The sequence below is a fragment of the Balaenoptera musculus genome, chromosome 10 (assembly GCF_009873245.2).
Source record: "Balaenoptera musculus isolate JJ_BM4_2016_0621 chromosome 10, mBalMus1.pri.v3, whole genome shotgun sequence".
Classification (NCBI taxonomy): Eukaryota; Metazoa; Chordata; class Mammalia; order Artiodactyla; family Balaenopteridae; genus Balaenoptera; species Balaenoptera musculus.
This window is the reverse complement of record NC_045794.1, coordinates 45,367,407-45,395,372: the sequence shown is the minus strand read 5'-3', so window position 1 is coordinate 45,395,372 and position 27,966 is coordinate 45,367,407. Positions and strand designations below refer to the sequence as shown.

The window sequence follows — 27,966 nt, the reverse complement described above, 5'->3', positions numbered from 1 at the left end:
ATGCACTGCTAGGAAACAGCCTGCTGAGGCCTCCTGGCTCCTTGGCCTCTGGCCTCTTGTCCCTGTAGCCTACATGTGTGCTAGAAGATCAACAAGCACAAACACAAAAGGAAAGTTGTGTGGGGTTCCTGTGGAGCTCACTCCTTCCGGCCAGGGTGGTTTCTGAAACGGGTGCGTCTGGTTTCTGCTGAGCATCTCTTTAGCTTCAGCTCCCTTCCCAGTCCCAGCTTGCAGTGCAGACTTTTTCAGAGATCCAGAGTCATGTCTGTCTCTATTCTTTATTTCTCCTTTTCCCCTGCGTGTCTCCCTTCGGCACAGGGACTGTGTGGAATGGTACAACGCCAAGGACCCGTTCCCTCTCCCTCCCTGCCTCCCACCCCGTTCCCTGACTTCAATATTTTAAGACATACTCAAAATTGGGCCATGAGGGCTCTGACTGTCTCCCCCTTGCCCCCCCCCCCCCCCCCCCCCCACCCCCCCCCCCCCCCCCCAGATCTCTCACCTACACTTCCAGCTTTCTACTTGGCTGGTAGAGGAGACTGGAATCGTCCTCAGCTGGCTATAAGAGCCCGAGGAGCAGAGGTGGGTGGGGTGTCTGCTTCCTGGAAGTTCAGGCTTGGGTGGTGGTGGGGGCTGGCCGCAGGGCGCTGGATGCCCTCCTTGGTGATGACGATGGAATGCTGGGTGGAGGAGGAGGAGGAGGAGGAAGCATGTCTGCCCTCCCTGGCCTGGACCTTGGGAAGGTAATGGACCACAGCGTTGAGCAGCCGGCCCCGGAAGCTCGGGCTGAGAAAGTTGTACAGGATGGGGTTGACGACGCAGTGGAGCATGGAGAAGCAGTCAATGATGTCGTAGAAGAAGTAGAGCAGGTGGGCCAGATAGCAGTGGAGGGAGATGTGGGTCCCGTGCAGTGTGATCAGCAGCAGGGTCACATGGTAGGGCAGCCAGCAGACGACAAAGACAGCGATGTAGGCACACACCAGCAGGCAGTGGCGCCGGCCCTCAGGCTGTCCTGCCCGCCGAAGGCGGCAGGCCGTCAGCACGTTGAAGACCGCGATGAGAGGGAAGGGCAGCAGGAAGCCCAGGATGGTGGTGGACAGGGCCACCATCAGGGCCCATGTGCTGTACGTTTCAAAAGGCGCCATGAAGAGGCACATGGGCTCAAAGCTCTCTACCAGCCGGATGTGGACCACCTCGGGCAGCGGGATGAGGGCCGAGAAGACCCAGACCCCGGCGCACACGGCCCGCCGCCCTTGATGCTGGTGGCGCTGCCAGGAGGGAGAGGCGTTGGTGAGGGTGACGTAGCGGTCGATGCTGAGGCACACCAGGAAGAAGATGCTGCTGTACATGTTGGCAAAGTAGAAGTAGTGAGTGAAGCGGCAGGAGAAGCTGCCCCAGAGCCAGGTGTAGTCCAGCGTGACCTCCAGCATCCACACGGGCAGAGACAGGACGATGCCCAGGTCGGCGATGGCCATGTTGAGGACATAGAGGCGCAGCAGCCCTGCACGGGCCGCCCCGCGCCAGTTGACGCAGATCACCAGGAGGTTCTCCACCAGCCCGACCACGAAGACAGCCAGGTAGAGCACGAAGAGGGCCACTCGCTTGGTGCTCTCGCTGAGCTCCATGTGGCACTCGGGCAGGGTGTGGTTGAAGAAGTGGAGCAGTTCCGTCCAGTTGTGGATCTCTCCCGCCTCCCTGGCGGGCGCCACGCTGGGCCCCGTGGCCGACATGAGGACCAGCAAGTGCCTAGTGGGGAGAAGGGAGGGTTGGAAGAGAGAGGAGGCCTCGAAAGCAGCCTGGTGTTCCCAGGGTCGCAGGCCACAGGGGCCAGGAGGCTTCGGGGAAAGATCCTGCGTCTGAAGAGGCAAGAAAGGGAAGTGTAACATTCAAACCGTGAATAAATAGCACACAACTCACTGCTGGCTTTAACCCACGAGCAGAAATATTTTGTTAAGGGGTCTCAGTGGTGGGAGAGACCAGAGGCCAAACGCTTTCTCCCCAGCCCGGCCAGTCCCGCCCTCCTCCAGCCCAGGGGGGCTCAACCTCCACTTCTCTCCTGGCGCTTCACCCTTCGGCCCTTTCACACAGGCCTTCCTTAGGGGCTCTTGCTCTGTCTTGCTATTTGGGCCTTGTGTATGGGACACACATACACAAACACAGACACAGACACACACACCTCCAGTTCATCCCTGGGAACATCTGTGGATCATGCAGGAAAGCCAGTCGTCTCCAAACTCCACTGCCTTCTTCCCTGAGAGAGGGCAACACTCACCTGGGTTTCCCTGTTGGGAGCACCTCCGGTCCTGGAGGGCCGGCAGGTCTGGACTGCTGCGGAGCTGCGGGGAGGCTGGAGGGACTGTGGCCGTGGGGCTGGCTTTGCTGCAGGCTTCAGGGCTGCCCTTCTCATCCGGGAAGCAGTATCACTGGCTGAGGCTCTGTGGGAGAGGGTCGGGGTTTTTCCTGCCTTCCCCCAATCCAGTTAGAGGGGAAGTCACAGCGAAACATCCAGTGTAGCGGTGACAGGGAGGAGTCAGGCTGCAAGCGTTAAATTCCAGACTCCTGTGACTGTGTGAATTTACCTCTTTAAGCCTCAGTTCTCTCCTCTGCAAAATGGGACAGCAATAGTGTCTACTAATATGGGTGTCTGTGAGAATTAAATGAGCCATCAAAGTGACGTGCTAATGCTTTACGTATGTATGTATTTTCCACCCGATAAATGGGATTGGCCTCCCACTCTCCCCTGTCTGTCTTGATACCTACTGAAGCAGAACTGGATGGGGGTGGGAGGGCTAAAATAAATCTGAAAATTATTCAGACGTAATCACTCTGGCTCTTTTGCTGAATGGCCATCCCTGCCATTCCCCCAGCCTTCACTTTGTGATCTGAGGTGAGAATCTGGAGAGAGAGGTAGACTGAATGTGGGTGGGGAAGGGGCTGTGTTGAGCTTCGGGGAGACTCCTGGATGGGGAGGGGAAGGAGAACAGCATTCTCCCCCCTACAGCTCATACTGCTCTGGCCACGTGTGGAGGAGAGAGAGAGGGAGAGAGAGAAGACAGACAGACACCAGGCCTCTCTCTCCCTCCAAGCCAAGGGGAAGGCTTGGAGCCCCCGGATTTGTGTTGTTGGTGAGCATCAGTGTCAGCAGAGCGTCCCGCTTCTCAGAGCTCTTTCACCTCAGTTAGTCATTTGATGCCTGATGTACCTCTGTGGGGAGGGAGGATGGGCTTCCTTATCCAGAGACGTTCCCTGTCTCACACAAGCCACACAGCAGCAGCAAAAAGAGAACAGAACCGCCTGGAGCTGGGCCCATGTTTTGTAGGCTGTAGGGCCAGGGGTGTGCTGGCTGGAGGGGATTAAATTTAATCGAGGTGAAATCCCTATGACAACATTAACTATTTTAAAGTTTACAATTCAATGGCATTTAGTATTCACGTTGTTGTGCAACCACCACTTCTATCTAATTCCAAAATATTTTCATCACCCCGAAAGAAAACACCACACCCATTGAGCATGCAGTCTCAAGTCCCCTCTCCCCTCAGCCCCTGGCAGCCAACTGGTAGCCACCCTTCTGCTTTCTGTCTCTGCGGATTTACCTATTAAGGATATTTAATATCAGTCAAATCATGCGTGTGACCTTTGTGTCTGTTTTTTTTCACTTAGCATAATGTTAAAAAAATTTTTTTTATTGAAATATAGTTGATTTACAATTTTGTGTTAGTTTCTGGTGTATAGCAAGGTGATTCAGTTATATATATATATATATATATATATATATATATACATATATATATATATATATATATATGTGTATATGTATTCTTTTTCATATTCTTTTCCATCATGGTTTATTATAAGATATTGAATATAGTTCCCTATGCTATACAGTAGGACTTTGTTGTTTATCTATTTTATATACAGTGGTTTGTATCTGCTAATCCCAAACTCCTAATTTATCCCTCCCCCACTGCCTTTCCCCTTTGGTAACCATATTTGTTTTCTATGTCTGTGAGTCTGTTTCTGTTTTGTAAATAAGTTCATTTGTATCATATTTTAGATTCCACATGTGATATCATACGGTATTTATCTTTCTCTGTCTGACGTACTTCACTTAGTATGATAATCTCTAGGTCCATCCATGCTGCTGCAAATGGCATTATTTCTTTCTTTTTTATGGCTGATATATATATATATATATATATATATATACACACACACACACACACACACACATATATACCACATCTTCTTTATCCATTCATCTGTCAATGGTGTTGGGTCTTCCTTTCTGTGCGAGGGCTTTTCTCTAGTTGTGGCAAGCGGGGGCCACTCTTCATCGCGGCGCGTGGGCCTCTCACTATCGCGGCCTCTCTTGTTGCGGAGCACAGGCTGCAGACGCGCAGGCTCAGTAGTTGTGGCTCACGGGCTTAGTTGCTCTGCGGCATGTGGGATCTTCCCAGACCAGGGCTCGAACACGTGTCCCCTGCATTGGCAGGCAGATTCTCAACTACTGCGCCACCAGGGAAGCCCCATGCATCTTTTTGGATTATAGTTTTATCCAGATATATGCCCCGGAGTGGGATTGGTGGATCATATGGCAACTCTATTTTTAGTTTTATAAGGAAACTCCATACTGTTTTCCATAGTGGCAGCACCAATTTACATTCCCACCAACAGTGTATGTAGGAGGGTTCCCTTTTCTCCACATCCTCTCCAGCATTTATTATTTGTAGACTTCTTAATGATGGCCATTCTGACTGGTGTGAGGTGATACTTCATTGTAGTTTTGATTTGCATTTCTCTGATAATTAGCAATGTTGAGCATTTTTCATGTGCCTATTGGCCATCTGTATGTCTTTGTTTTTTTTAAGGAATTTTTATTTATTTTAAAAAATGTATTTATTTATTTTTGGCTGCGTTGGGTCTTCATTGCTCTGCGCGGGCTTTCTCTAGTTGCGGCAAGTGGGGGCTACTCTTCGTTGCAGTGTGAGGGCTTCTCATTGCGGTGGCTTCTCTTGTTGCAGAGCATGGGCTCTAGGCACGCGGGCTTCAGTAGTTGAGGTGTGCGGGCTTGGTAGTTGTGGCTCGCAAGCTCTAGAGTGCAGGCTCAGTAGTTGTGGCGCACGGGCTTAGTTGCTCCGCGGCATGTGGGATCTTCCCGGACCAGGGCTCAAACCCATGTCCCCTGCCTTGGCAGGCGGATTCTTAACCATTACACTACCAGGGAAGTCCCTGTATGTCTTCTTTGGAGAAATGTCTCTCTTGGTCTTCTGCCCATTTATTATTATTATTTATTAGTCATGCCATGCAGCATGTGGGATCTTAGTTCCCCCACCAGGGATTGAACCCATGCCCCCTGCATTGGAAGCACAGAGTCTTAACCACTGGACCACCAGGGAAGTCCCCTTCTGCCCATTTTTTGACTGGGTTTTTGTTGTTGTTGTTATTGAGTTGTATGAGCTGTTTGTATATTTTGGAAATTAAGCCTTTGTTGGTTGCATCATTTGCAAATATTTTCTCCCATTCCGTAGGTTGTCTTTTCATTTTGTTTATGGTGTCCTTTGCTGTGCAAAAGCTTGTAAGTTCGATTAGGTCCCATTTGTTTATTTTTGCTTTTATTTCTATTGCCTTGGGAGACTGACCTAAGAAAACTTTGCTACAATTTATGTCAGAGAATGTTTTGCCTGTGTTCTCTTCTAGGAGTTTTATGGTGTCATGTCTTAACATTTGTCTTTAAGCCATTTTGAGTTTGTGTGTGTGTGTGTGTGTGTGTATGGTGTGAGGGAGTGTTCTAACTTCATTGATTTACATCAATTAGCATAACATTTTTGAGGTTCATCTCTGTTGTAGCCTGTGTCTGTGCTTCATTCCTTTTTGGGGCTGAGTAATATTCCATTGCATGGATATACCACATTTTGTTTATCCATTGAAGGAGGGGATTTTTTAAAAGTCTGCTAATTGACTTTTTTAATTGTGGTAAAATAAACATAACATCAAATTTACCATTGTGGCTATTTTAAAGTATACAGTTCAGTAGCATTAAGTGCATTCACATTGTTGAGCAACCATCACCACCAACCATCTCCATGGAAGAGGATATTTTTAATTTTCAGTTTCCTTAAAGCCTCCTCTAGAAAAACTGTTTCTCTACTCATGACACTTCTGACACCAAATGTGTAGACTTTTCTCCCCAAAACCAACCAGTTTTCCAACTCTCCAGACATCAATTGGGTGTTCTGTAATTTAATTCAATTCTGACACCAGCCACCTGGAGTTAGTGTCCAACTCCACAGGTTTAAGGGCTCAGTCTCACAAGATGCTCCTCACTTTAGATGCAATCAATGGGTTCCCCTAGGTACCCACACTTCTGTCCAACGTGACTGCAAAGACAGGTGTTCCCACAACCCCCCTCCTGGCAATTTTGATAGTTTGCTGCTGCTTATGTTTACTGTTTTATTATAAAGGATACAAATGAACAACCAGACAAAGAGGTACATAGGGTGAGGTCTGTCCCTGTGGAGTTGGAATGCACCACCCTCCTGGCATTTGGATGCATTCACCAACCCAGAAGTTCTCTGAACCTCATAGTTTAGGAATCTTAATGGAGGCTTCATCACATAGGCATGATCAATTATTAATTTAATCTCCAACCCCACTCTTCTTTCCAGAGGATGGTGGGAGTGAGGCTGAAATTTCTAAGCTTCTAATCAAGGCTTGGTCTTTCTGGTGACCAGCCCCATCCTGAAGGCATCCTGGAGCCCACCAAGAGTCATCTCATTAGAACAAAAGACATTCCTATCACCCAGGAATTTCCAAGGGATTTAGGAATTCTGTGTAAGATGCTCCTATCACTTGCATCACTCAGGAAATTACAAGGATTTTAGGAGCTCTGTGTGAGGAACTGGGTCCAGAGACCAAATATTTATTATGTCACACTTCCACTCACACATAAGATCACTCCTAGGTCAAGAAATCTGTCATGATGAGCTGTGATGATGTAAAATTGTGTGTGTGTGTGTGTGTGTGTGTGTGTGTGTGTTTTGACAGGCCTTGCGGCCTGTGGGATCTTAGTTGCCTGACCAGGGATCGAACCCAGGCCCCCGGCAGTGAAAGCGCCGAGTCCTAATCACTGGACCGCCAGGGAATCCCTAAAATGTGGTTTACTTTGATTTTTCAGACAGTTCTACTCTGTTTAGGATCTCAGTTTCTATCCTACAGCTATCTCTTTTCAGTAAGGAGTCTTCTGAGAATTTTCACTTCTTTCTCCATGCCTTTGACCCATGCAGATGGAGGCTCTATTGGACCAAGCACCCTCCAGAAAAACCCTAGTTCTGGCTTCTATTCTCTCCACAGGGACCACACATTCTGACCCATGGTCATTTCCATTCCTCTCAAGACCGCATTTTAGTGGCTCAGTCCTGGGTCTCTGAATCTTCTACCCAGGACCTTTTCCCTCCCACGTGGAGAAGTCACCCCCTGCCGCCTTACCTCCACCTGCTCCCCAGCCCTCCCCCCACCCGCCCCCACCACCCAATGTGTATTTGCAGCAAGAGGAAGTGATGGTGGTTCCTTCTGGCAGAGGCACAGAGGGAAAGCTGCTCCCTCAGGAAGGAATGAGTGATAACTCTGCAGTTTTCATGTGGGTGTTTTTCTTTGGAGGGAGGAGGGAGGCAGCTGGAAAGAGAGACTGGAAGGAAGGGAAAGAGGGAGGGGCAGGAGCCCAGGCTCCTTGCCAGCCTGGGCAGGAGGAGGAGGGCAAACAGCTTTGCTCCAAGCAACGGGAGCAGCAGCAGCAAAACAATTCCTGGAAATTTACTCTTTTTCCTTCCTCTCCCTCCCCCCACCATTTTTCCCCCCCAAAATATAGACAAGACATTGTAATCACAATCAGAAAGGAAGGAAGGTACCAGGAAGGAGTTATTGGAAGGCACAGATAAAGGCAGGCAGCTTCCCAGGGTTGGGAGGGCCAAGAGCTTGTGTCTGGACCCTGGAGGAAGGGGTGGGGTGGGCTGTTCCAGGAATTGCCCCACTTGCCCGGCTTGTGTGGCAAAGGACCCTACTTTGTGTGCGAGGGCAGGTGGATTGTGGACAGGTCAAGGCTGAGGAGTTTGGCAGCCATTGCACTTCCTTCCCCAGCCTGAGCTTCCAGAAGCTCACTGAGTGCAGAAGGCAAGTCCAACCTCGGAAGTTGCTCTGCCCTCCTGCCATGGCTTTGCCCCACACCAGGGAGGCAGCCTTGTCTACCCAGGGACACCAGATCGGGAGCTCCCCAGGCTCCCCAAAGATGGATGTGGCCCAGTGACCCTATCCTTGCTCTGCTCGGCTCTTCCCTGCTCCCTCACTCATCCCGGAGACAGTAGAGAGAACACTAGCTTGGGGACCAGACCTGGCTTTGACACCTTGTCCCACCACTTAGTAGCTGTGTGACTTTGGGCAAGTCACTTTATCTTCCTGAGCCTCACTTTCTTTATATGTAAAATGAGGATAATGGTGCTTCCTTGCGGGGTTACTGTATGAGATACATGACATTGTATACGTAAAGTGCTTGGCATAAACACGCCCCATTTTCCACTTCTTGGAGATGAGGAGGGAGAAATCCCTTTTTTGTGGAATTGACCTTGAGATCATCTCCCTAGTCCCACCAACACTAACCATTTTTTTTTTTTCTCTCTGAACTGGATCGACACCAGCTTCCTCTTTTATTTAGTATCTGACATTGTGTTTCTTACACAGAAGGTCAAGAACCCCAAATGCCGCTATGAATCACCACAGAAGAGATGGAGTAACAGTGACGGCTCACAGCTATTATTGTTACATTTGCCAGGCATGATTGCAACGCGCTTTCCAAATATCACCTCATTTAATCCTCACAACAACTCAATGAGGTGTGGGTGCCATTGTAGACAAGGAAACTGAGGCACAGAGAGATTAAACAACTTGCCTGAATCTCTCTGCTAGTAGTTCAGTAAACTCTTATTGCAGGGATTCTTGACCTGGATGCTGGCACCTAATGGCTTTAGGTGGTCTGTGAACTCACCAAAAAGTATGTTCAAAATCTTGCCTGTTGTGTTGTCATTTTTATGGGGCTTCGAGCCTTCCTTGGGTGCTCAAAGGGGTCCATGATGGGGCTTCCCTGGTGGCGCAGTGGTTAAGAATCCACTTGCCAATGCAGGGGACATGGGTTCGATCCCTGGCCCGGGAAGATTCCACATGCCACGGAGCAACTAAGCCCGTGCACCACAACTACTGAGCCTGCATTCTAGAGCCCATGCTCTGCAACAAGAGAAGCCGTGACAATGAGAAGCCCGCGCACCACAACGAAGAGTAGCCCCCACTTGCCTCAACTAGAGAAAGCCCATGAGCAGCAACGAAGACCCAACACAGCCAAAAATAAAAACAAATAAATAAATTTATTTTTAAAAAAGGGGTCCATGATGTCCAAAAGGTTAAAAATGACCACCCTAGAAGAGCTTCTCATGGATAGGGGCTAGGATAAGAAAGTGGGGTAGGACCTACACTACCATGAAGGGGACTCAGCCCTAGGAGTTCTGGGATATTTCTTGGTTGGGGGAGAAGCCCCCTTTATGGAGGCTGAGAGATGTGTGGGATGATCTAGGGAAGGGCTTGAGAAAGGGAAGATGAGTTGCCTTTGCTCCCAGCCCTTATCCTTCCACAAGATGGAGGACAACTGTTTCCTCTCATGGTTTCCCTCTTGGGAAAGTGTGTGTGGGGATGTGCACATTAGTCTAAGGAAGAGGAAGCTTGTAGAGACTGAGAGAGACTGGAAGGGCCCTGGGTACCATTCCCCCAGGGAAAATCGGCCCCACCCAGCAGCCTCTTGGAATGCCTCAGTATTCCGTCCCTCCACCCCCACCTTCACTTTTCCATCCCTCCCCTTTCTTCTGTTCCTCGCTCAGATTCCCCCACCTCCTGATCCGAAGCACCTTCCCTGGGTCTCTGTAGATGTGCTAACAGTCCCTTTCTGATTGCAGATTTATTGTTTCTACTAACTCATCTTGAGCACCTAATGTGTGCTGGACAGAAATTCCCCTTGAATTTTCTAGTGCTTCCTGAGGCCCCAACTTCCTAAAGTTTCACTATTTTGATGGCAACATATGGATTCTTAGACTCCTGGAGAGCTGGAGTTGAGAGGACTCACTGAAGTCATCTGGATTCCCCTCCCCCATTATAAAGATGAGGGAGATGGAGGCTTCGGGGAATTTCATCTTGTCAGACAAGGTAAGAAATGCAGGGGAAAAGGAGAGTGGAAGAGGATGTTGCGGTGATCATTCATTCATCTCTGTCAGATGCTAGGCACTGCCAGGTCCTGGAAATACAAGAAGATGAGACTCAGCCCTTGCCCTCCAGGGGATCTGAGGCAGCAATTCTCTAGAATTCAGCACACACAGCACAGTCTGTGTGGCTTCATTAACATGAAACCATTGCTTCAGGCTTAACCTGGAACTTCTGGATTTCACTAAATCCAGAAGTCACTAAAGAGGGTGAACAGGAAAATCTTGAGGACTCCATGCCAGAGATCATGGAGGCTGGTTGGCCAACCAACATCGTGCCATTTCTCTTCCCCCCAGACAATGATTATTGAGCCATTTTGTAGCCCCGTGGGGAAAGGTATTCAAGAGGTTTGGGCCCACCTCCGGGAGTCCTCTCCAGAGAGTCAGGGAAGAGTGGACTGATTAGGACCCTGGTTTCTGCTAGCACATCCTGAAGGACACAAACCACCGATGCTTCCTGTAGCTCCCTTCAGGAGCCGGTCAGAGTGGAGGGAGAACCACACTGACAAAGAGGTCCTCCTCCTCAAAGTCCCTCGGAGCCTCAGCATGCCTCACCCCCGTCCCAGTTTTTTTCTCCTGGGGGGCGAGGCAGGTCCAGTTGGTGACTTGAGCGGGGACTGGAGCCCAATCCATCAGAGGCCACAGGGGTGCCAGTGGGGAGGCACCCCACTCATCATAATTCTACCCCCTTTAACGAATGGTATCCACCACCACACCATGAAAGCCCCGCCATGCACAACTGTTCTGGGTCCAGTCTCTGGTCCTTTCTTTAGTCTCCTGAGGGGGCAGCTCCCTCCTCCTCTCCATCATCACCCTGATACAACTGACCTGATTCTTTCCAATTATTGAGCTTTACAGACCTCCCTGATCGGGGGAGGTTTGCACACCCCATCCCATGATCCCTGTTCAAATCAGTCTTTTCTGCCAGTCTTTTCTCAGTGTCTGAATGGTCTAGATTCAGGGTGTGGTGCCAGGCAGGGCAGGGCCTCACTCAGCACAGGAGGGGCAGAGGGCAATGGAGCCGGGCACCCAGGGCTGTGGGCAGGGCATCTTCACAGAGTGAAAAGGGAACAACTGTTAGACCAGCTTTGTGTGAGTCCTTCCAACAATTGGCCCAGCATCTGGGAGACGTCTCACCATTGCGTGTGTCACTCCCATTCCCTTCTCGTCCCCTCTCTTTGCCTCTGAGATCAGACACCCCCGCTGTTCTCCTGAACACCTTTCTGGCCCAGAGAACCACTTCATCAGGAGAGACCTTATTCTCTTTTGCCTTCCCCTTCGAATCCTAGAGAGGCTGAGAGGGACTTAGTCTTTCAGGAGTGAATTCTGTGAGCTGAGCCAGAGGAGGAGACCAGGCTCAGAGACTAAGCCAGCTGCCCAAGGTCACACAGCTGGTTGGCAGCAGAGCTGGGTTTTGAAGCCCCTTGTGTCTTGATTCCATGTGTATTCCCCTTGTAAGAATCTCCAGTAGGTAAGGGAGACCCTGGTCCCAGGCTGAGCAGGAAAAAGGGAAAAAGATAGTTGTGAACCATGAAACCTGGGATATAAGGGTTACAATGTTTGGGGGTGAGGTGGAGAGGAGAGAGGTGGGTAGAGGGAAACAGGGAGGAGTGGGAAGACCAGGAAGAGGTGGTTGGGAGAAGTACTGTCATTCTTAAGAAGTTGTGTTGGAAATGCAATGACATGTATTAGAAATGCTGTGAGAGTACCAAATAGCATGCGTTTGGGGTTAGAATCAATAATACTCACCAAAGAGGGTGAACAGGAAAATCTTGAGGACTCCATGCCAGAGAGCCTGGAGGCTGGTTGGCCAACCAACATCGTGTGTGTTCTTTAGTCCTCCAGTTTGAACACTAGCCTGACTCGAGTTTCACCCCAGCCTGCCTGTGCCTGTCCCCTGCAAAGCCATGTGGCTGTGCCTGGCGGTCCTCGTGGGCCTGTACTACCTCCTGCGCTGGTACCGGGAGAAGCAGGTGGTGAGCCACCTCCAGGACAAGTTCGTCTTCATCACGGGCTGTGACTTGGGCTTCGGGAACCTGCTGGCCAGGCAGCTGGACCTGCGAGGCTTGAGGGTTCTGGCTGCATGTCTGACGGAGCAGGGGGCCCAGCAGCTGAAGGGCCAGACGTCAGACAGGCTGGAGACGGTGATCCTGGATGTCACCAAGACTGAGAGCATTGCTGCGGCCACTGAGTGGGTGAAGGAGCGTGTCGGGGACAGAGGTACCACCCACATTTCTCAAGTCTAATTCCTCTCTGTGAAGTGGAGACCCCTTGACAGCTACCTGGGGGAGATTCCCAAGGTGTTTTCCAGGACTTGAAGTCCTCCCTGTGTTCTTCTCCTCACCCAGCTTACCAGCCAAGCCTCTTCCATCCCACACCCGCCTCCCAACCTTGAGGCTCTGCAGCCTGGGGGAGAGTTTTCCCTGATGAGAATGTGTCCTTGCAGACTTCCTGTCTGGTGTCCCCTCCTCCCTCAGCAAAAGGTCTGGGTTTCTTGATGCTGAGTGACCAGGGGGATCAGGGCGCAGATTCTGGAGGAGGGGTGGAGATGGGCGCTCTGGCTGGAAGGCTGTATGGGGGGCTGAGGGGCAGCGCTGGAGCTGAGCTGAGTTCTCAGCACTTGATCATGTTCTTGCTGGTGACCCCTAGTCATCCGACTTGTGTTTAAATGTCACGCATTTTTCAGATGTCGACACTGAGCTGTCAGGACTTGTCTAAGGAAGGTCAGAAAACTACTATGGGGTCACTTTCTCTTTTTCTTTTTGTTTTTGTTTTTTTGTTTTTTGTTTACTACAGTTCTGTCTTTTTTTATTGGTGAGGGAAAGAACATTAATTTCTTTTATCTTAGTATAAATGTAAAACATGATCATTGTGGAAACGGAAAAGTACAGGGATGAAAACCAAACTCACCCAAAATCTCACCACCCAGAGATAAGTACTGATAATATTTTGACATACATGGTATTATATTTTGCATATAGTGGTATCTTAATTCTTCTCATTAAAAGAAGTTAATAAATTTTACAATATAATAGAAAAATTTCAAAAACATAATTTTTAATAATGGAATATTGTATCCTTTAGAATAACATTACTTACTAAAGCAGTACATCATGATATAATATGTAATGGTTTCCTAGATTTTATTCATTGTGTTGAACGTAAATGACGTCTTGGTAAAATTTATTTACCAAATTTTCTAGTCTGTAACCATGCATATTTTTTGTTTGTTTGTTTGGTTCTTTGGTTTGTTTGTTTTTGCCTTAAAAATTTTTTTTTACAATTTTTAAAGGTTACATTCCATTTACAGTTATTACAAAATATTGGCTACATTTCTCATGTTGTACAATAATATAACCCTGTATGTTGATTGGGTCTTTGGTGTCAAATATGGTGGGAGAATATACATTCTTACAAGGGCAGACTTGGTACAGAGCAGGGGAGGGACTAACTCTGTGTATTAATAATTCCAACACCCTGTACCCAACTCCCCTGACCCTGCTTTTCTGCTCTGAGTTCTGTTAGTTGGTTAAGTCTTTAAATTCTTGGTACATGTCTCCGAGACTTGCAGAGAGGTTCCCAGGAAGCTGGGTGACCTGTGAATAGAGGGGCTTAGGGCCAGAGTAGCCTCCTTAGGTGGGAGGAGAGGGTGGATTTTTCTGGGACAAAGTGTAAATTCCGATTTGGGGGAGGCTGGTTAATAGAGGCAGCCCTGCCTCCCCCTGAAAGCCTACCCCATGGAATTCCCCAGATTCCTGCAGGAACACTGCTCAGTATTGATGCGGGTATTTCAAGGCCAGGCCCTAGAGGTCAATACCAGGCCTGTCAACATGTTCTCTCAAACCTGGGATTTCAGGTCTGTTTTACCCAGCCAATCTCCACCCAGATATTACTCATCTTTTTGTTTTTGTCTTTTATCCATTGTCTCTTTTAATCCTCTCTTCCCCTCCCTTCCTCATGGTCTATCTGTGTGTCTCTCTTTCCCTCATACTAGCTGTTGGTCACTCAGTCCTAGCTGTCAGAAAATCTGAAAATGTAGGTGAATATTGATAATGTCTGGAAGGACAACATGGTCTGTGAAAACCCAAAACTTCACCCTCCGAGTTCCAGATTATGGACCCACTAGATTTCCTCAGCCTCTGTCCCTGCCTTCATCCAATCTGGGGTGCTTGCCCCTTGTCACCAGGCAGTGGGCTGGGCGTGAAGACTGAGTCAGGAGGGCGGCGCACCTTCTGTCCTCCAACCGCTTACAGGGTCTGGTCTCCCCAGACCCGCAGGCAGCATGTTGGTCTCTGTTCCAGCCGTTCCCCCTGCGGCCTCTCTCCTAAAGTCCTCACTGGGTGCAAGGTGACTTGGAACCACCGCTGGGTCCTCACTCACGGGCCCAGCATTGTGTTGCCCTCTCGCCCTCACTGTTCCCAGGACTCTGGGGCCTGGTGAATAACACCAGCATCTCCATGCCCACTGCACCCAGTGTGTGGCTGACCAAACAGAACTTCATGAAGATACTGGACGTGAACCTGTTGGGGGTGATCGAGGCGGCTCTGAGTCTGCTGCCCCTAGTGCGGAAGGCGAGGGGCTGTGTGGTCAACATCTCCAGTGTTGGGCCGGGTGTCTCTCTTTGGTGGGAGCTTCTCCATGTCCAAGTACAATGCTGAGGCCTTCTCAGACCCCCTCAGTTATTGGCCTGGGAGGGATGCACTTCCTCTGTCCTCCTGCTTCTGTGCTCTGGGGAAGCCTTTTACAGGGGTTTCCTGTCACCAGAGAATTAGAGGCCCTTCCTTCCAGGTCCCTCTCTCCTGCTCTGTGTAGGTCTTTCACTGGGAAGCACTTTTTGTCTTTTGGGTGTCCAGGTGGGTGCGAGGCCTAAGGAGTTTGATTCAACATATTCCTGCCTTGCGTGAGGGTCCACAGTCACCAAGTGTCGGAGGCAGAATTGGAACTGATATTATTTGGCTGTGCAGCCCTTCCATATGTTCAACTGCTGCGGTATTTAGGTTCTGGGAGCCCTGTGGGGAGTATACCCCATGAAGCCATTTATCCAGGGAGCTACTTAATCATATCTGTGGGAGAGACTCCACGGGCTGCAGGGAGAGGGTGCTTTTAATCGTGTGGAGCTGTGTCCACAGGCAAGGTGATGTTCCTTAGAGGAACGATGGCCAGGGGGTTACCAGGGTGGGAGAGGGGAGAGAAGGGACTGAGGAGTATGGGAAAGGTAAATTGTGCCTAGTTTGGTGTTTGATTAGAGGTGAGGGGAAGAAGAGGAGATAGCATTTAAGTGGTGCCTTGCCTCATAAGTGGTAGGATTTAGTGCTAAGAATTATAAGTTTGTAAAATATTTGGAAATATATTCAAATTTTATACAGAAGTAATACCATCATCATAACATTTCTTCTCCTGGCTTCTATACTTTACAACTTTCCAGAGGTTTCCAGTTACCCAACACAGTTTAATTTGGTGACTTTGTTTTTTGGTGCATTTCTGTGTTTTGTTTTGCAAGACCTCTGAAGTCCTTGCCCCTCTCACTGTCTCCCTTGCAGGAGAGAGCTCTCTACTTTGGGGTGAAAATAACTATGATCAAGCCTGGTCAAGATGGCTATGTCCAGTACTGAGGTGCTTTCTCGAAATTTCCAGGCTGCATAGGATCAGGCCATCCCAGAGGTCAAGGTACTCTATGGGGAGACATTCCTGGCCTTAGTTGAGTGAGCTGTGGACCTTGGGGAGAAAAGCAAACCCTTGTCTGGAAGCCTGGGTCCATGATTATCACCTCCTCCAGTCTCAGGTCCATCCTCCGGGCTCTGACTCACCCACACAATGGGGACATGAGCTCCATCCCCATGGTCTCGTGTGGTCAACTTGTAACATAAGGAAAGTATCCAGACTTGGTAGACCTGGGGACCAGTGTCTCATCGGAACCTCTTGTTATCTGTAGAGAAAACTGAAGCCAAAAATGGAAGATAGCCGTACTCATGGCAAGTTGGTTTTCAGGTGCGTATATTTCTAGTGTTTGTAGAGACCTTCAGTTTATGCAGTGCGCATATTCTCAGGAATAGAGCAAGAGGGGGTTTAGTGTGGAGTGTGACCCCGGGGTAGGAGGTGGGACACACTGCTTGAATGATTTTTAACATGATTTGGCGGGACCAAGAATTTTTTAGAAACTTTTTCCTGAAGTTGATCTAAAAGTGGGAGGATTGGGAAGTGAGGATATATTTGTATGGCGTCTCCTTCTGGATAGTCATGAAGTCAATTGAAATACTGAAGCCAAGATAATCTGAGAATATCTCCTCATGAGGGACTGCATGGATCATGCCCTGACACCTGCCACCCCCAGATCCAATACTCACCTGGTTGTGATGGCATGGTCATCTATCTCCCCATGAGCTACTTGCCCACCTTTCTGGTTGATTCCATGATCTACTGGAGATCCCCAAGGCCTGCTAAGGCCCTGAAACCATCAACTGGAAAAAAAAAAACCACAATGTAAGAGCTGTGAGTTGAGTTGATTTAGTGTCTTCCTGAGTACTATGGCCCAGGGTAGAGTCTCTCAGATACCTCTGAGGACCTGCCCCGAAGAGGCAGAAGGAGAAACCAGCAACTATGTGATTTTGGTTGAGGGGTATGTGCAATCAAGCATACATCTAGGTAGAAGGTTACTCCTAGTCACAAGGAACAGATATCTCAGTTAATGATTTTCATGCTTTCTTAAGTATGGAAAAATGCAAGATTCCATGGTAATAAAGAATTTCTCCAGAAATATTTCTATCTAAGGGCCTGTTTGCTATTTTCCCAGAGCAGAGTTCCTCATCCTGATCTTTGTTCTGAATTCCTTTCAAGGTATATTGTAGGTCAGCAATGTAGTGACTAATGACTTAATCCTTGTAGAACCGGATGATGAGTGACATTCCTTGTTTTTTATAACCAAAGACTGGGGTGCATGGTAGGGGGGAGTTGGGGACTGTGTGGGGAGGGGATGCATCAGAGGGAGGGAAATAAAGTAGAGAGAGAGGTTCTCATGTCACCAGGGACACCCATCCCACCTCAGTCCCCATCTCCTCCTCAGGCTTCTCTTGGGACATTACTTAGGATTCTGGGGATATTAGGAAGAAAGGAGCAAGTTTTGTGGCTGAGGAACAGGGGTCGATAGCTCACGTCTGTGTCCTGTTCCTTGAGTGGCCTCTCAGTGCTTCATGATCCACATGCAGCTGTGAAAAATCCACACTTTGGGGAGGGTGTGAGCAGCTGGCAGTGTCTCGGCCCCCCACCCTCTGCCCCTGTCCACCTCTTCTGGGTGTGCCTTGGCCCTGGCCAGTCTCCCCCTCCCACGGGATAAAAGTGGTCTGGGGGAGGTAAACGTCCCTCCCCTGCGAAGATACCTGTAGACAGGGGTGTGTGTGTGGAGGGTGACCACCAGCCTGACACATCAGCCTAGGTGCCAACTCAGCAGACCTTGGCTGGAAAAGGGCTGTCCTCAGTAGGGGTCCTGACAGAGGACACAGAAACCAATTTTTGTTTTGTCTTGAAACCATGCATTTCCATTGATTATATTTTCCTGAAAATAAAAGTTGAAAAGTTTACGCAGGCCCAGTGATTGAGACTGATGCCTTGGGCAGCAGTGGGTGTGTGCCTACGAGAGGAAGAGTCAGGTGACCTCACAGAGGAGAAGGGGTGAGTGGGGTGACCTGAGGAGGGATTTGAAGAGGGAAGTGAGGTCATCCTTCATCCACAGAAGTGAGGGGCTAATGTGTCTTTCTGGGGCTTATCAAGTGACCTGGGTTCCCAGGATTAGACACAGGACGGACAAACAAGGAGAGGTGTCTAAGGGACAGGTGGGGCCCAGACCCTTCCCTGGAGACATCTAGTCTCTCTCTCACCAGAAACCTCTCTCTGTGGTCCTCCCTCTGTCCCCTCCCTTAGAGTCACCACCGTCCATCCACTGCCAACCCTCAGGTCCCCTGGTCCAGATCCCCTCCCCCAACTCTCCAGTAGAGGAGAATGGGAGTCACTTCTGGACCCCAGTCTTATGTTTTCTGTTAATCTTTACTGAACACCTACTGTGTGCAGGGCAGGAATTCCCTTGATGTCCCAGTGCTTCCTGAGACCCCGACTCTTTATGTGTCCACTCTTCTCATGATGGTCTGAGTATGGACTCAGTGGAGAAGACATCTGTTCAAAGTCATACAGATTTCTGGGCTGAGTACAAATTGGAGTGGGAGGGACCTCTCCAAGTGTCAACTAAAAAACCTGAATATTTTTCTCCTTTTGTTCAAAGTCGAGAGTATGGAGCCTTTAGGGGAACTTTATGTTATAGAACAGTATCACTATTTTTGAGCAGAGAGTGAGTTCAAAAGTTGCAGGGCCACTGAAACTCAAGCCTGTAGTGAGCACTTGATGTCAGACAGGGGACTGCTGAAGAGACAAAGATGGCTAGGAGGTTCCTCAAGGATCTCTGAGTCCTTCAAGGCTGTCATGTCAGCCCCTCAAGGTCGATCATGTCTACCTCTTAAATGCAAAGCTAGAGCTTCATACTTGATCTGAAGACCCCAGATTTTCATATTTTTATTTATACACACACACAGAGAAACACACAGAGCCAGATTCCAAACCAACTGAAATCAAATAAAGCATCATTGATTCACTTTATGCCCTGGGGCTGTGTGTTCAGGAGGTTTGGACTCACCCCCAGTATTCCTCTCCAGAATGTCAGAGAAGTTGTGAGATTAAAACCCCTGGCCCTCCTTGCTGGTCCTACACGGGGCTGGGGAGGCAAGGGCTGCACTGAGATGGGTTCCACGGCCCACAGTGTGGACTGTGACTCAAGGGCCCCAATTCAGGCAAGATGGAACAACAAATGCATTGAAAAAGAAGTGCAATGCACACCAGCCCACGTCCTCAGCCTAGACCCTCAGCACAGCCCCATTTCTCCTCCTTCCAGGCTGCCTTCCTTGGAGAGGGAGCCAGGTCTTGTCTGATGGACCTTTGCAGGGGCTGGAACCCATGCCATGAGGATCCAGGGGAGTGCCACAAGGAAGCTGCTGTCACTCTTTCCCTCAGCTGTCCTGGCCCTTTGTGAGTCGCATAGTTGCCCTTTGTGCAACCCTCATCCCCTGTGAGCACCAGATCTTCAACACCTGAAGGCCCTGGTCTGTTTCTACATTTTTGGGTCTCCACTCCAGACAGTGGAACTGCGTATGTGTAGAGATGGAAGCAAGCTTGCACAGTTAGCCCTTACTCTCCACCCCTTCCAGCTCCCCCAGTTGTTACCTACACCTCCCCCTGTTCAGAGGACTTGTCCTGTGTGGAGAAGAGGGAGTGGGTGGGAGATGGCCTTACGCTTGACAGTGGTCCCCACTGAGATGCTGTTGGGCTACGCCCGGGGGTGTGTGCGTCAGCTCCAGCTCACATGAGGGTCACAGGTGTTGTCCTGGAATCTGGCCCAACTGCCCTTCCCAGGACATAAGGTGCAGAGATTTTTGTCAGTGAGTCTCCCTGACAGGGTCGCCTCTGAAGGATTTCTTCTTCTGACCCCCGCAGCTCCCAGGTGAGTGAGTGTCACCCCAGGCTCCTTTCTCTTACTGCTCCCTCCTGACCTTCCTGTGGTTGTTCCCACCTGGAATGTAGTCTGAAACAGCTGAGACCCTCACAAGCCATCATATTACTTTCAGGATTCACAAAAGGGAAGCAGATGGCATGAGGGCTGGAACATGTCTGCTGCATGGCCCCTTGGGAGTTTATGGTTGAAGGAAGTCGTGGTCACTGAGGAAAAAACCCTCCTGTTTCTTCCAAGTAAAGAAACCACAACCTTCTCCCTTAGCAGGGTTTGTGTTTGCCTAGGATTTGCATGTCACCCCAGCTTCCTGACAGTTTCGAGGGCACCATCCTTCATCCTTGCCTTCTTTGTCCTCACCCTTTGGGAAGCCCCTGTAGGAGGGTCCTGGTGGTCACCCAGGAAGCAGGCACAAGCTGGTTTCTGCAGGACCAGCCTTTCTATTACTGCTGCCAACTCCCACCTGAGGGACAAACACTTTCAGGACTACAGTCAGCTCCCTGAACTTGACAGTTCCCACTAAAGGCTGAATCTGTGCCCCTGTCTGTCTTTGTTCGCTGCTGGGGTGGGTTCCAGGGGCATTTGAGTTTCTGTTTGCTTGGGGAATCTGCTCCTTCCCTCCCAGTGCCTCTCGTATTTCCTTACTTACCAGTCGGAGCTGTGGTAAGTGTGGACAGTGAGGAGATGCCCAGTGCAGTGAACCAGGCTCCTTCTGTCCCTGCCCCACTCACCAGCTCTGTGCCCCTGAGGGGTCCACCCCCGTTACTGAATGTATCCTCCACCTCACTGTGAAAGTCCCTGCATGCACAGCTGTTCTGGGGTCCAGCCTCTGGTCCTTTCTTTAGTCTCCTGAGGGGGCAGCTCCCTCCTCTTCTCCATCATCACCCTGATACAACTGACCTGATTCTTTCCAATTATTGAGCTTTACAGCACTCCCTGATTGGGGGAGGTTTGCACACCCCATCCCATGATCCCTGTTCAAATCAGTCTTTTCTGCCAGTCTTTTCTCAGTGTCTGAATGGTCTGGATTCTAGGTGTGGTGCCAGGCAGGGCAGGGCCTCACTCAGCACAGGAGGGGCAGAGGGCAATGGAGCCGGGCACCCAGGGCTGTGGGCAGGGCATCTTCGCAGAGTGAAAGGGGAACAACTGTTAGACCAGCTTTGTGTGAGTCCTTCCAACAATTGGCCCAGCACCTGGGAGACGTCTCACCATTGCGTGTGTCGCCCCCATTCCCTTCTTGTCCCCTCTCTTTGCCTCTGAGATCAGACACCCCCGCTGTTCTCCTGAACACCTTTCTGGCCCAGAGAACCACTTCATCAGGAGAGACCTTATTCTCTTTTGCCTTCCCCTTTGAATCCTAGAGAGGCTGAGAGGGACTTAGTCTTTCAGGAGTGAATTCTGTGAGCTGAGCCAGAGGAGGAGACCAGGCTCAGAGACTAAGCCAGTTGCCCAAGGTCACACAGCTGGTTGGCAGCAGAGCTGGGTTTTGAAGCCCCTTGTGTCTTGATTCCATGTGTATTCCCCTTGTAAGAATCTCCAGTAGGTAAGGGAGACCCTGGTCCCAGGCTGAGCAGGAAAAAGGGAAGAAGATAGTTGTGAACCATGAAACCTGGGATATAAGGGTTACAACGTTTGGGCGTGGGGTGGAGAGGGGAGAGGTGGGTAGAGGGAAACAGGGAGGAGTGGGAGGACCAGGAAGAGGTGGTTGGGAAAAGTATTGTCATTCTTAAGAAGTTATGTTGGAAATGCAGTGACATGTATTAGAAATGCTGTGAGCGTACCAAATAGCATGCGTTTGGGGTTAGAATCAATAATACTCACCAAAGAGGGTGAACAGGAAAATCTTGAGGACTCCATGCCAGAGAGCCTGGAGGCTGGTTGGCCAACCAACATCGTGTGTGTTCTTTAGTCCTCCAGTTTGAACACTAGCCTGACTCGAGTTTCACCCCAGCCTGTCTGTGTCTGTCCCCTGCAAAGCCATGTGGCTGTGCCTGGCGGTCCTCGTGGGCCTGTACTACCTCCTGCGCTGGTACCGGGAGAAGCAGGTGGTGAGCCACCTCCAGGACAAGTTCGTCTTCATCACGGGCTGTGACTCGGGCTTTGGGAACCTGCTGGCCAGGCAGCTGCACCTGCGAGGCTTCAGGGTGCTGGCTACGTGTCTGACGGAGCAGGGGGCCGAGCAGCTGAGGAACCAGACGTCAGACAGGCTGGAGACAGTGATCCTGGACGTCACCAAGACTGAGAGCATCGCTGCGGCCACTGAGTGGGTGAAGGAGCGTGTCGGGGACAGAGGTACCACCCACATTTCTTTTTTCTGTTTATTTCTTCTCTGTCTGTGAAGGGGAGACCCATTGACAGCTACCTGGGGAGATTCCCAAGGTGTTTTCCAGGACTTGAAGTCCTCCCTGTGTTCTTCTCCTCACCCAGCTTACCAGCCAAGCCTCTTCCATCCCACACCCACCTCCCAACCTTGAGGCTCTGCAGTTTGGGGGCGAGTTTTCCCTGATGAGAATGTGTCCTTGCAGACTTCCTGTCTGGTGTCCCCTCCTCCCTCAGCAGGAGGTCTGGGTTCCTTGATGCTGAGTGACCAGGGTGATCGGGGTGCACTTTCTGGAGGAGGGGTGGAGACGGTTGCTCTGGCTGGAAGGCTGCATGGGGGGCTGGGGGGCTGGGGGGCAGCGCTGGAGCTGAGCTGTGTTCTCAGCACTTGATCATGTTCTTGCTGGTGACCCGTAGTCGTCCTACTTGGGTTTAAATGTCACCCATTTTCAGATGACAACATTGAGCTGCCAGGACTTGTCTAAGGAAGGTCAGAAAACTACTTAAGGGTTACTTTCTCTCTCTCTCTCTCTGTTTTCTGTTTTTCTTCTTTTCTTCTCCTTTTTTTTTTTTTTTTTTAATTGCTACAGTTGTGCCTTTGTTTTGCAGGGGAAGGAGAGAACTTGAATTTCTTTCATCCAAGTATAATTTAAAACATGATCATTGTGGAAACTCAGAAAAGTGCAGGCATTAAAGCCAAACACTCTCAAAATCTCACCACCCAGAAATAAGTACTGATAATATTTTGACATAATATTATATTTTGCACATATTAGTATCACTTTCTTTCCACTAAAGAAAGATGTACAAATTTACAACATAATAAAAATTTCTTCCAAAAATTAATAAATTATGATTGAGAATATACTACCCTTTAGAATAGCATTACTTACTAAAAAGTACCTCATGGTATGATACATAATTATTTCCTACCTTTTATTCATCATATTCAACATAAATGATATCTTGGCAAACTTCTTTCTACCCAGTTCCCTACGCTATAACCATGTATGTTGATTGTGCCTTTGATGACAGTGGTTGGAAAATATTCTTCCTACAAGGCACACGTGTTACTGAGTAGGGGAGGAACTCAACTCTCTGTGTGGATACTTCTGGCAGCCCTACCCCATCCCTCAATAGCCTGCTCCTGCCACCCTGAGGTCTATGGTTACCAAGTCTTTAAAACCTTGGGATTGTGCCTTTGATACTTGCAGAGAGGTCTCCATTAAGTTGGGTGAATCTGCACCAAGGAGATGGGGCTAGAGTGGACTCCTGTGTGGGTGGGAGGAGAAGATGGAATTTTCTGGGGTAGGGGGTGAACTCTGTGCTCTGAGGGTGATGGGTAAACAGAGGCAGCCTTGCCTCCTCCTGAAAGCCTACCCCCCATGGAATTCCCCAGATTCCTGCAGGAAGACTGCTCAGTATTGATGCGGGTGTTTTAAGGCCAGGCCCTAGAGGTCAATACCAGGCCTGTCAACATGTTCTCCCAAACCTGGGATTTCAGGTCTGTTTTACCCAGCCAATCTCCACCCAGATATTACTCATCTTTTTTTGCCTTTTATCTACTGTCTCTTTTATTCCTCTCTTCCCCTCCCTTCCTCATTGTCTCTCTATATTTCCCTCTCTTTCCCTCATACTGGTTGTTGAGCACTCAGTCCTGCAGCTATCAGAAAATCTGAAAATGTAGGTGAATATTGATAATGTCTGCAAGGACAACATGGACTGTGAAAACCCAAAACTTCAGCCTCCGAGTTCCAGACTATGGACCCACTAGATTTCTTCAACCTCAGTCCCTGCCTTCATCCAACCTGGGGTGCTTGCCCCTTGTCACCAGGCAGTGGGCTGGGCGTGAAGACTGAGTCAGGAGGGCGGTGCACCTTCTGTCCTCCAACCGCTTACAGGGTCTGGTCTCCCCAGACCCGCAGGCAGCATGTTGGTCTCTGTTCCAGCCGTTCCCCCTGCGGCCTCTCTCCTAAAGTCCTCACTGGGTGGAAGGTGACTTGGAGCCACCGCTGGGTCCTCACTAATGGGCCCAGCATGGTGTTGCCCTCTCGCCCTCACTGTTCCCAGGACTCTGGGGCCTGGTGAATAATGCCGGCATTTGTACGCCCATGGCACCCAACGAGTGGCTGACCAAACAAGACTTCGTAAAGATGCTCGACGTGAACCTGTTGGGGATGATTGAGGTGACCCTGAGTCTGCTGCCCCTAGTGAGGAAGGCGAGGGGCCGTGTGGTCAACGTCTCCAGTGTCATGGGCCGTGTGTCCCTCTTTGGTGGAGGTTACTGCATGTCCAAGTACGGCGTGGAGGCTTTCTCAGACTCCCTCAGGTAATGGCCTGGAATGGAGGCCCTTCCTCTGTCCTCCTGCTTCTATGTTTCTGGGGGGCCTTCTACAGGGGTTTTCTTTCTTTAGAGACCTAATGGCCCTTCCTTCTAGATCCCTCTCTCCTGCTCTGTGTAGGTCTTTCACTGGGAAGCACCCTTTTATCTTTTGGGTGTCCAGGTGGGTGCAAGGCCTAAGGAGTTTGATTCAACATATTCCTGCCTTGCGTGAGGGTCCACAGTCACCAAGTGTCGGAGGCAGAATTGGAACTGATATTATTTGGCTGTGCAGCCCTTCCATATGCTCAACTGCTGCGGTATTTAGGTTCTGGGAGCCCTGTGGGGAGTGTACCCCATGAAGCCATTTATCCAGGGAGCTACTTAATCAAATCAGTGTGGAGACTCCACGGGCTGCAGGGAGAGGGTGGCTTTGATGTGGGGGATCTGATACCGTGGGCAGAGAGATGCTCCCTAGAGGGCAGGCGGCCAGGGGGTTAGCAGGGCAGGAGAGGGGAGAGAGGGGACTGGGGAGTATGGGAAAGATAAAACGTGCAAAGTGTGGTGATTGATTGGAGGTGAGAGGAATAGGAGGAGATAACATTTAAGTGATGCCTTGTAGCACAGCTGGTAGGATTTAGAGCTGATAGGCACAGGTGTGTAAACTAATTGGAAAAATATTCACACTCTATACAGAAGCAATACCATCATCCTGAGTTTTCTCCCCCTGGCTTCTGTACCTCACAACCTCTGAGAAATTCCAGCGTATCCCACCCCAATCCTATGTTGGTGTCTTACTGTTCTTTCGTGTTTTGTTTTGCAAGAGGACCTCTGAAGTCCTTGCCCCTCTGCCTGTCTCCCTTGCAGGAGGGAGCTCTCCTACTTTGGAGTGAAGGTGGTGATGATTGAGCCCGGTTACTTCATGACCAATATGACCAGCCCTGAGGTGTTTAATGGAAGCCTCCAGGCATCATGGGATCAGGCCAGCCCAGAGATCAAGGAACTCTATGGAGAGAAGTTCGTGGCTAACTGTAAGTGAGACCTTGGGGAGAGAAGCAAACCCTTGCCTGGTAGCCTGGGTCCATCATTAGCACCTCCTCCAGTCTCAGGTCCATCCTCCAGGCTCTGAGTCACCCACATAGCGGGGACATGACCTCCATCCCCAGGGTCCCGTGTGGTCAGTTGGTGACCCAAGGAAAGGATTCAGACTTGACAGACCTGGGGACCAGTTTCTCTTCTGAAACTCTTTTAATTTGGGAAGGAAACTGAAACCAGAGAGGGAAGACACCCGTGGAATCATGGTAAGCTGGTGTTAGAACCAGCTTTTTTCAGGTGCCTCAATTTCTAGTGTTTGCAAAGACCTCCAGTTTATGTAGTGGACATATTCCCAGGAATAGATCCAGAGGGGGCTTAGTGTGGATAGAGATCCTGGGGTAAGTGTTAGGAAACACTCCAATGAAATCCATGGATTTGATTTGGAGTATGATTTTGGAAGAGAAAGGAATTTTTAGAAACTGTCAGGTTGATCTGAAAGTGGGAGCATTGGGAAATGAGAATATTTTGGATGGTGTCTCCTTCTGGACAGTCATGAAGACGTCTAATTTATTGAAGCCATCATGGTCCGGGAATCTGTCCTTGGTGACCGACTGCATGGAGCATGCCCTGACCGCCTGCCACCCCCGCACCCGATACTCCCCTGGCTGGGACGCCAAGCTCTTCTACCTCCCCATGAGCTACATGCCCACCTTCCTGGTGGATCTCATGATGTATTGGGGTGCCCCACGGCCTGCTAAGGCCCTGTAACCCAAGACTGGGGTGCATGGTGGGGGGAGTTGGGGACTGTGTGGGGAGGGGATGCATCAGGGAGAGGGAAATAGAGTGGAGAAAGGGGTTTTCATGTCACCAGAGACACCCATCCCACCTCAGTCCCCAGGCTTCTCTTGGGACATTACTTAGTTCTCTGGGGATATTAGGAAGAAAGGAACAAGTCTTATGGCTGAGGAACAGGGCTCATTATCTCACGTCTGTGTCCTGTTCCTTGAGAGGCCTCTCAGTGCCTTATGACCCACATGCAGCTGTGAAAAACCCACACTTTGGGGAGGGTGTGAGCAGCTGGGAGTTTTCAGTCCCCCCTGCTCTGTCTCTGTCCACCTGTTCAGATGTATCTTTCCCGTGTCCGGTCTCCCTCTCCCCCAGGATAGAAATGGACAGGGGAGATAAAGGCCCCTCTTGCCTGAAGGTATGTGTTGACAGTGGAGGGTGACCACCAGCCTGACTCATGAGCCTAGGTGCCAACTCAGTAGACCTTGGCTGGAATGGGATCCTGTCAGAGAACAAAGAAACCGGGTTTTGATTTATCTTGGAAACAAGAATTTCCATTGATGATTTTTTCCTTAAAATTATAGTTGAAAAGTTCACCTGCTTGAATGCATGCTAGAGCTTCATGCTTAATCTGAAGACTCCTGTTTTTCAAATTATTATTTATACACGTAAACACTCACATACACACACACAGACCCAGCCAGTCACACCAAACAAACTGAAATCAAATAAAGTATCATTGATTCACTTTATGCCTTGTGGGTATGTTTTCAGGAGGTTTGGACTCAGCCCCAGGAATCCTCTCCAGAATGTCAGAGAGCTTGTGAGATTACAAAGCCCTGGCCCTCCTTGCTGGTCTTACAGGGGGTGCAGGGCTGCACTGAGATGGATTCCATGGCCCGCAGTGTGAACTGTGACTCAAGGACCCCAATTTAGACAAGATGGAACAACGAAAGCCCTGAAAAAAGAAGTGCAATGCACACCAGCCCACGTCCTTACCCTAGACCTTCCGTAGATCCCTATTCCTCCTCCTTCCAGGCTGCCTTTCTTAGGGAGGGAACCAGGTCTGGTCTGATGGACGTGTGAGGGGGCTGGAACCCATGCCATGAGGGTCCATGGGGCTGTCACAGGGAAGTTTCCCTAATCCTCCCCTTGGCTGTCCCAGTGGTTTTTGACAAAGGATCAGTGATTCCCCACTGAAAATCTCATCTCCTCCAAGTATCAGATATTCAGTGCCTGAAGGCGGGATTTGTCTCTCCATTTTGGGAGCTCACTCCAGTAGGGGGACTACAGACATGTAGGGCTGGAAAAGAGCTTGCACAATTAGCCCTCACTCCTGGCACCTTCTAGCCCCCTTTGGTTACCTACGCCTCTCCCCCCTTCAGGGGACCCAACCTGGGATGAGAAGAGGGGATGGTGTGGGATGCCCTGTCCTTGACAGTGGTCTTACTGAGACTAGGCAGAGCGACCCCTGCTCCAGCACAAACAGGCTCACAGGTGCGGCCTCGGAATCTGGGCCAGCTGCAACTCCCTGGACCATAGATGCAGAGATCTTTGTCAGAGAGTCTCCCTGACAGGGTCGCCTCTGAAAGATTTCTTCTTCTGACCCCTGCAGTTCCCAGGTGAGTGAGTGTCACCCCAGGCTCCTTTCTCTTACTGATCTCTCTGTACCT

General features: G+C 49.9%; 2 protein-coding genes and 1 pseudogene across 4 annotated transcripts; 2 read left to right on the top strand and 1 right to left on the bottom strand.

The window, feature by feature from the left end:
• Positions 1 to 265: 265 nt before the first annotated feature.
• GPR182 (G protein-coupled receptor 182) lies at positions 266 to 2,389 on the bottom strand. 3 transcript variants are annotated; one of them, XM_036866667.1, is made up of 2 exons: positions 2,273 to 2,389; positions 266 to 1,746 (listed from the first exon to the last, which is right to left on the bottom strand). In XM_036866667.1, the coding sequence occupies exon 2, from the start codon at positions 1,728 to 1,730 to the stop codon at positions 552 to 554; it is 1,179 nt and encodes a 392-aa protein (XP_036722562.1). In that variant the 5' UTR covers positions 1,731 to 1,746; positions 2,273 to 2,389; the 3' UTR covers positions 266 to 551. The 3 variants fall into 3 exon arrangements, with proteins under 3 accessions (XP_036722562.1, XP_036722560.1, XP_036722561.1); XM_036866665.1 differs by having other exon boundaries at positions 266 to 1,856; positions 2,273 to 2,388; XM_036866666.1 differs by lacking the exon at positions 2,273 to 2,389 and adding an exon at positions 2,177 to 2,262 and having other exon boundaries at positions 266 to 1,856.
• Positions 2,390 to 12,196: 9,807 nt separating this feature from the next.
• Positions 12,197 to 15,932, top strand: LOC118902781 (annotated as a pseudogene).
• LOC118901477 (retinol dehydrogenase 16-like) lies at positions 12,375 to 27,021 on the top strand. The gene is made up of 5 exons (XM_036864616.1): positions 12,375 to 12,509; positions 21,743 to 22,125; positions 24,223 to 24,481; positions 25,340 to 25,503; positions 26,058 to 27,021. Exons 2-5 carry the CDS (start codon positions 21,813 to 21,815, stop codon positions 26,273 to 26,275), a joined length of 954 nt encoding a protein of 317 aa, XP_036720511.1. The 5' UTR covers positions 12,375 to 12,509; positions 21,743 to 21,812; the 3' UTR covers positions 26,276 to 27,021.
• The last annotated feature ends 945 nt before the right edge of the window (positions 27,022 to 27,966 follow it).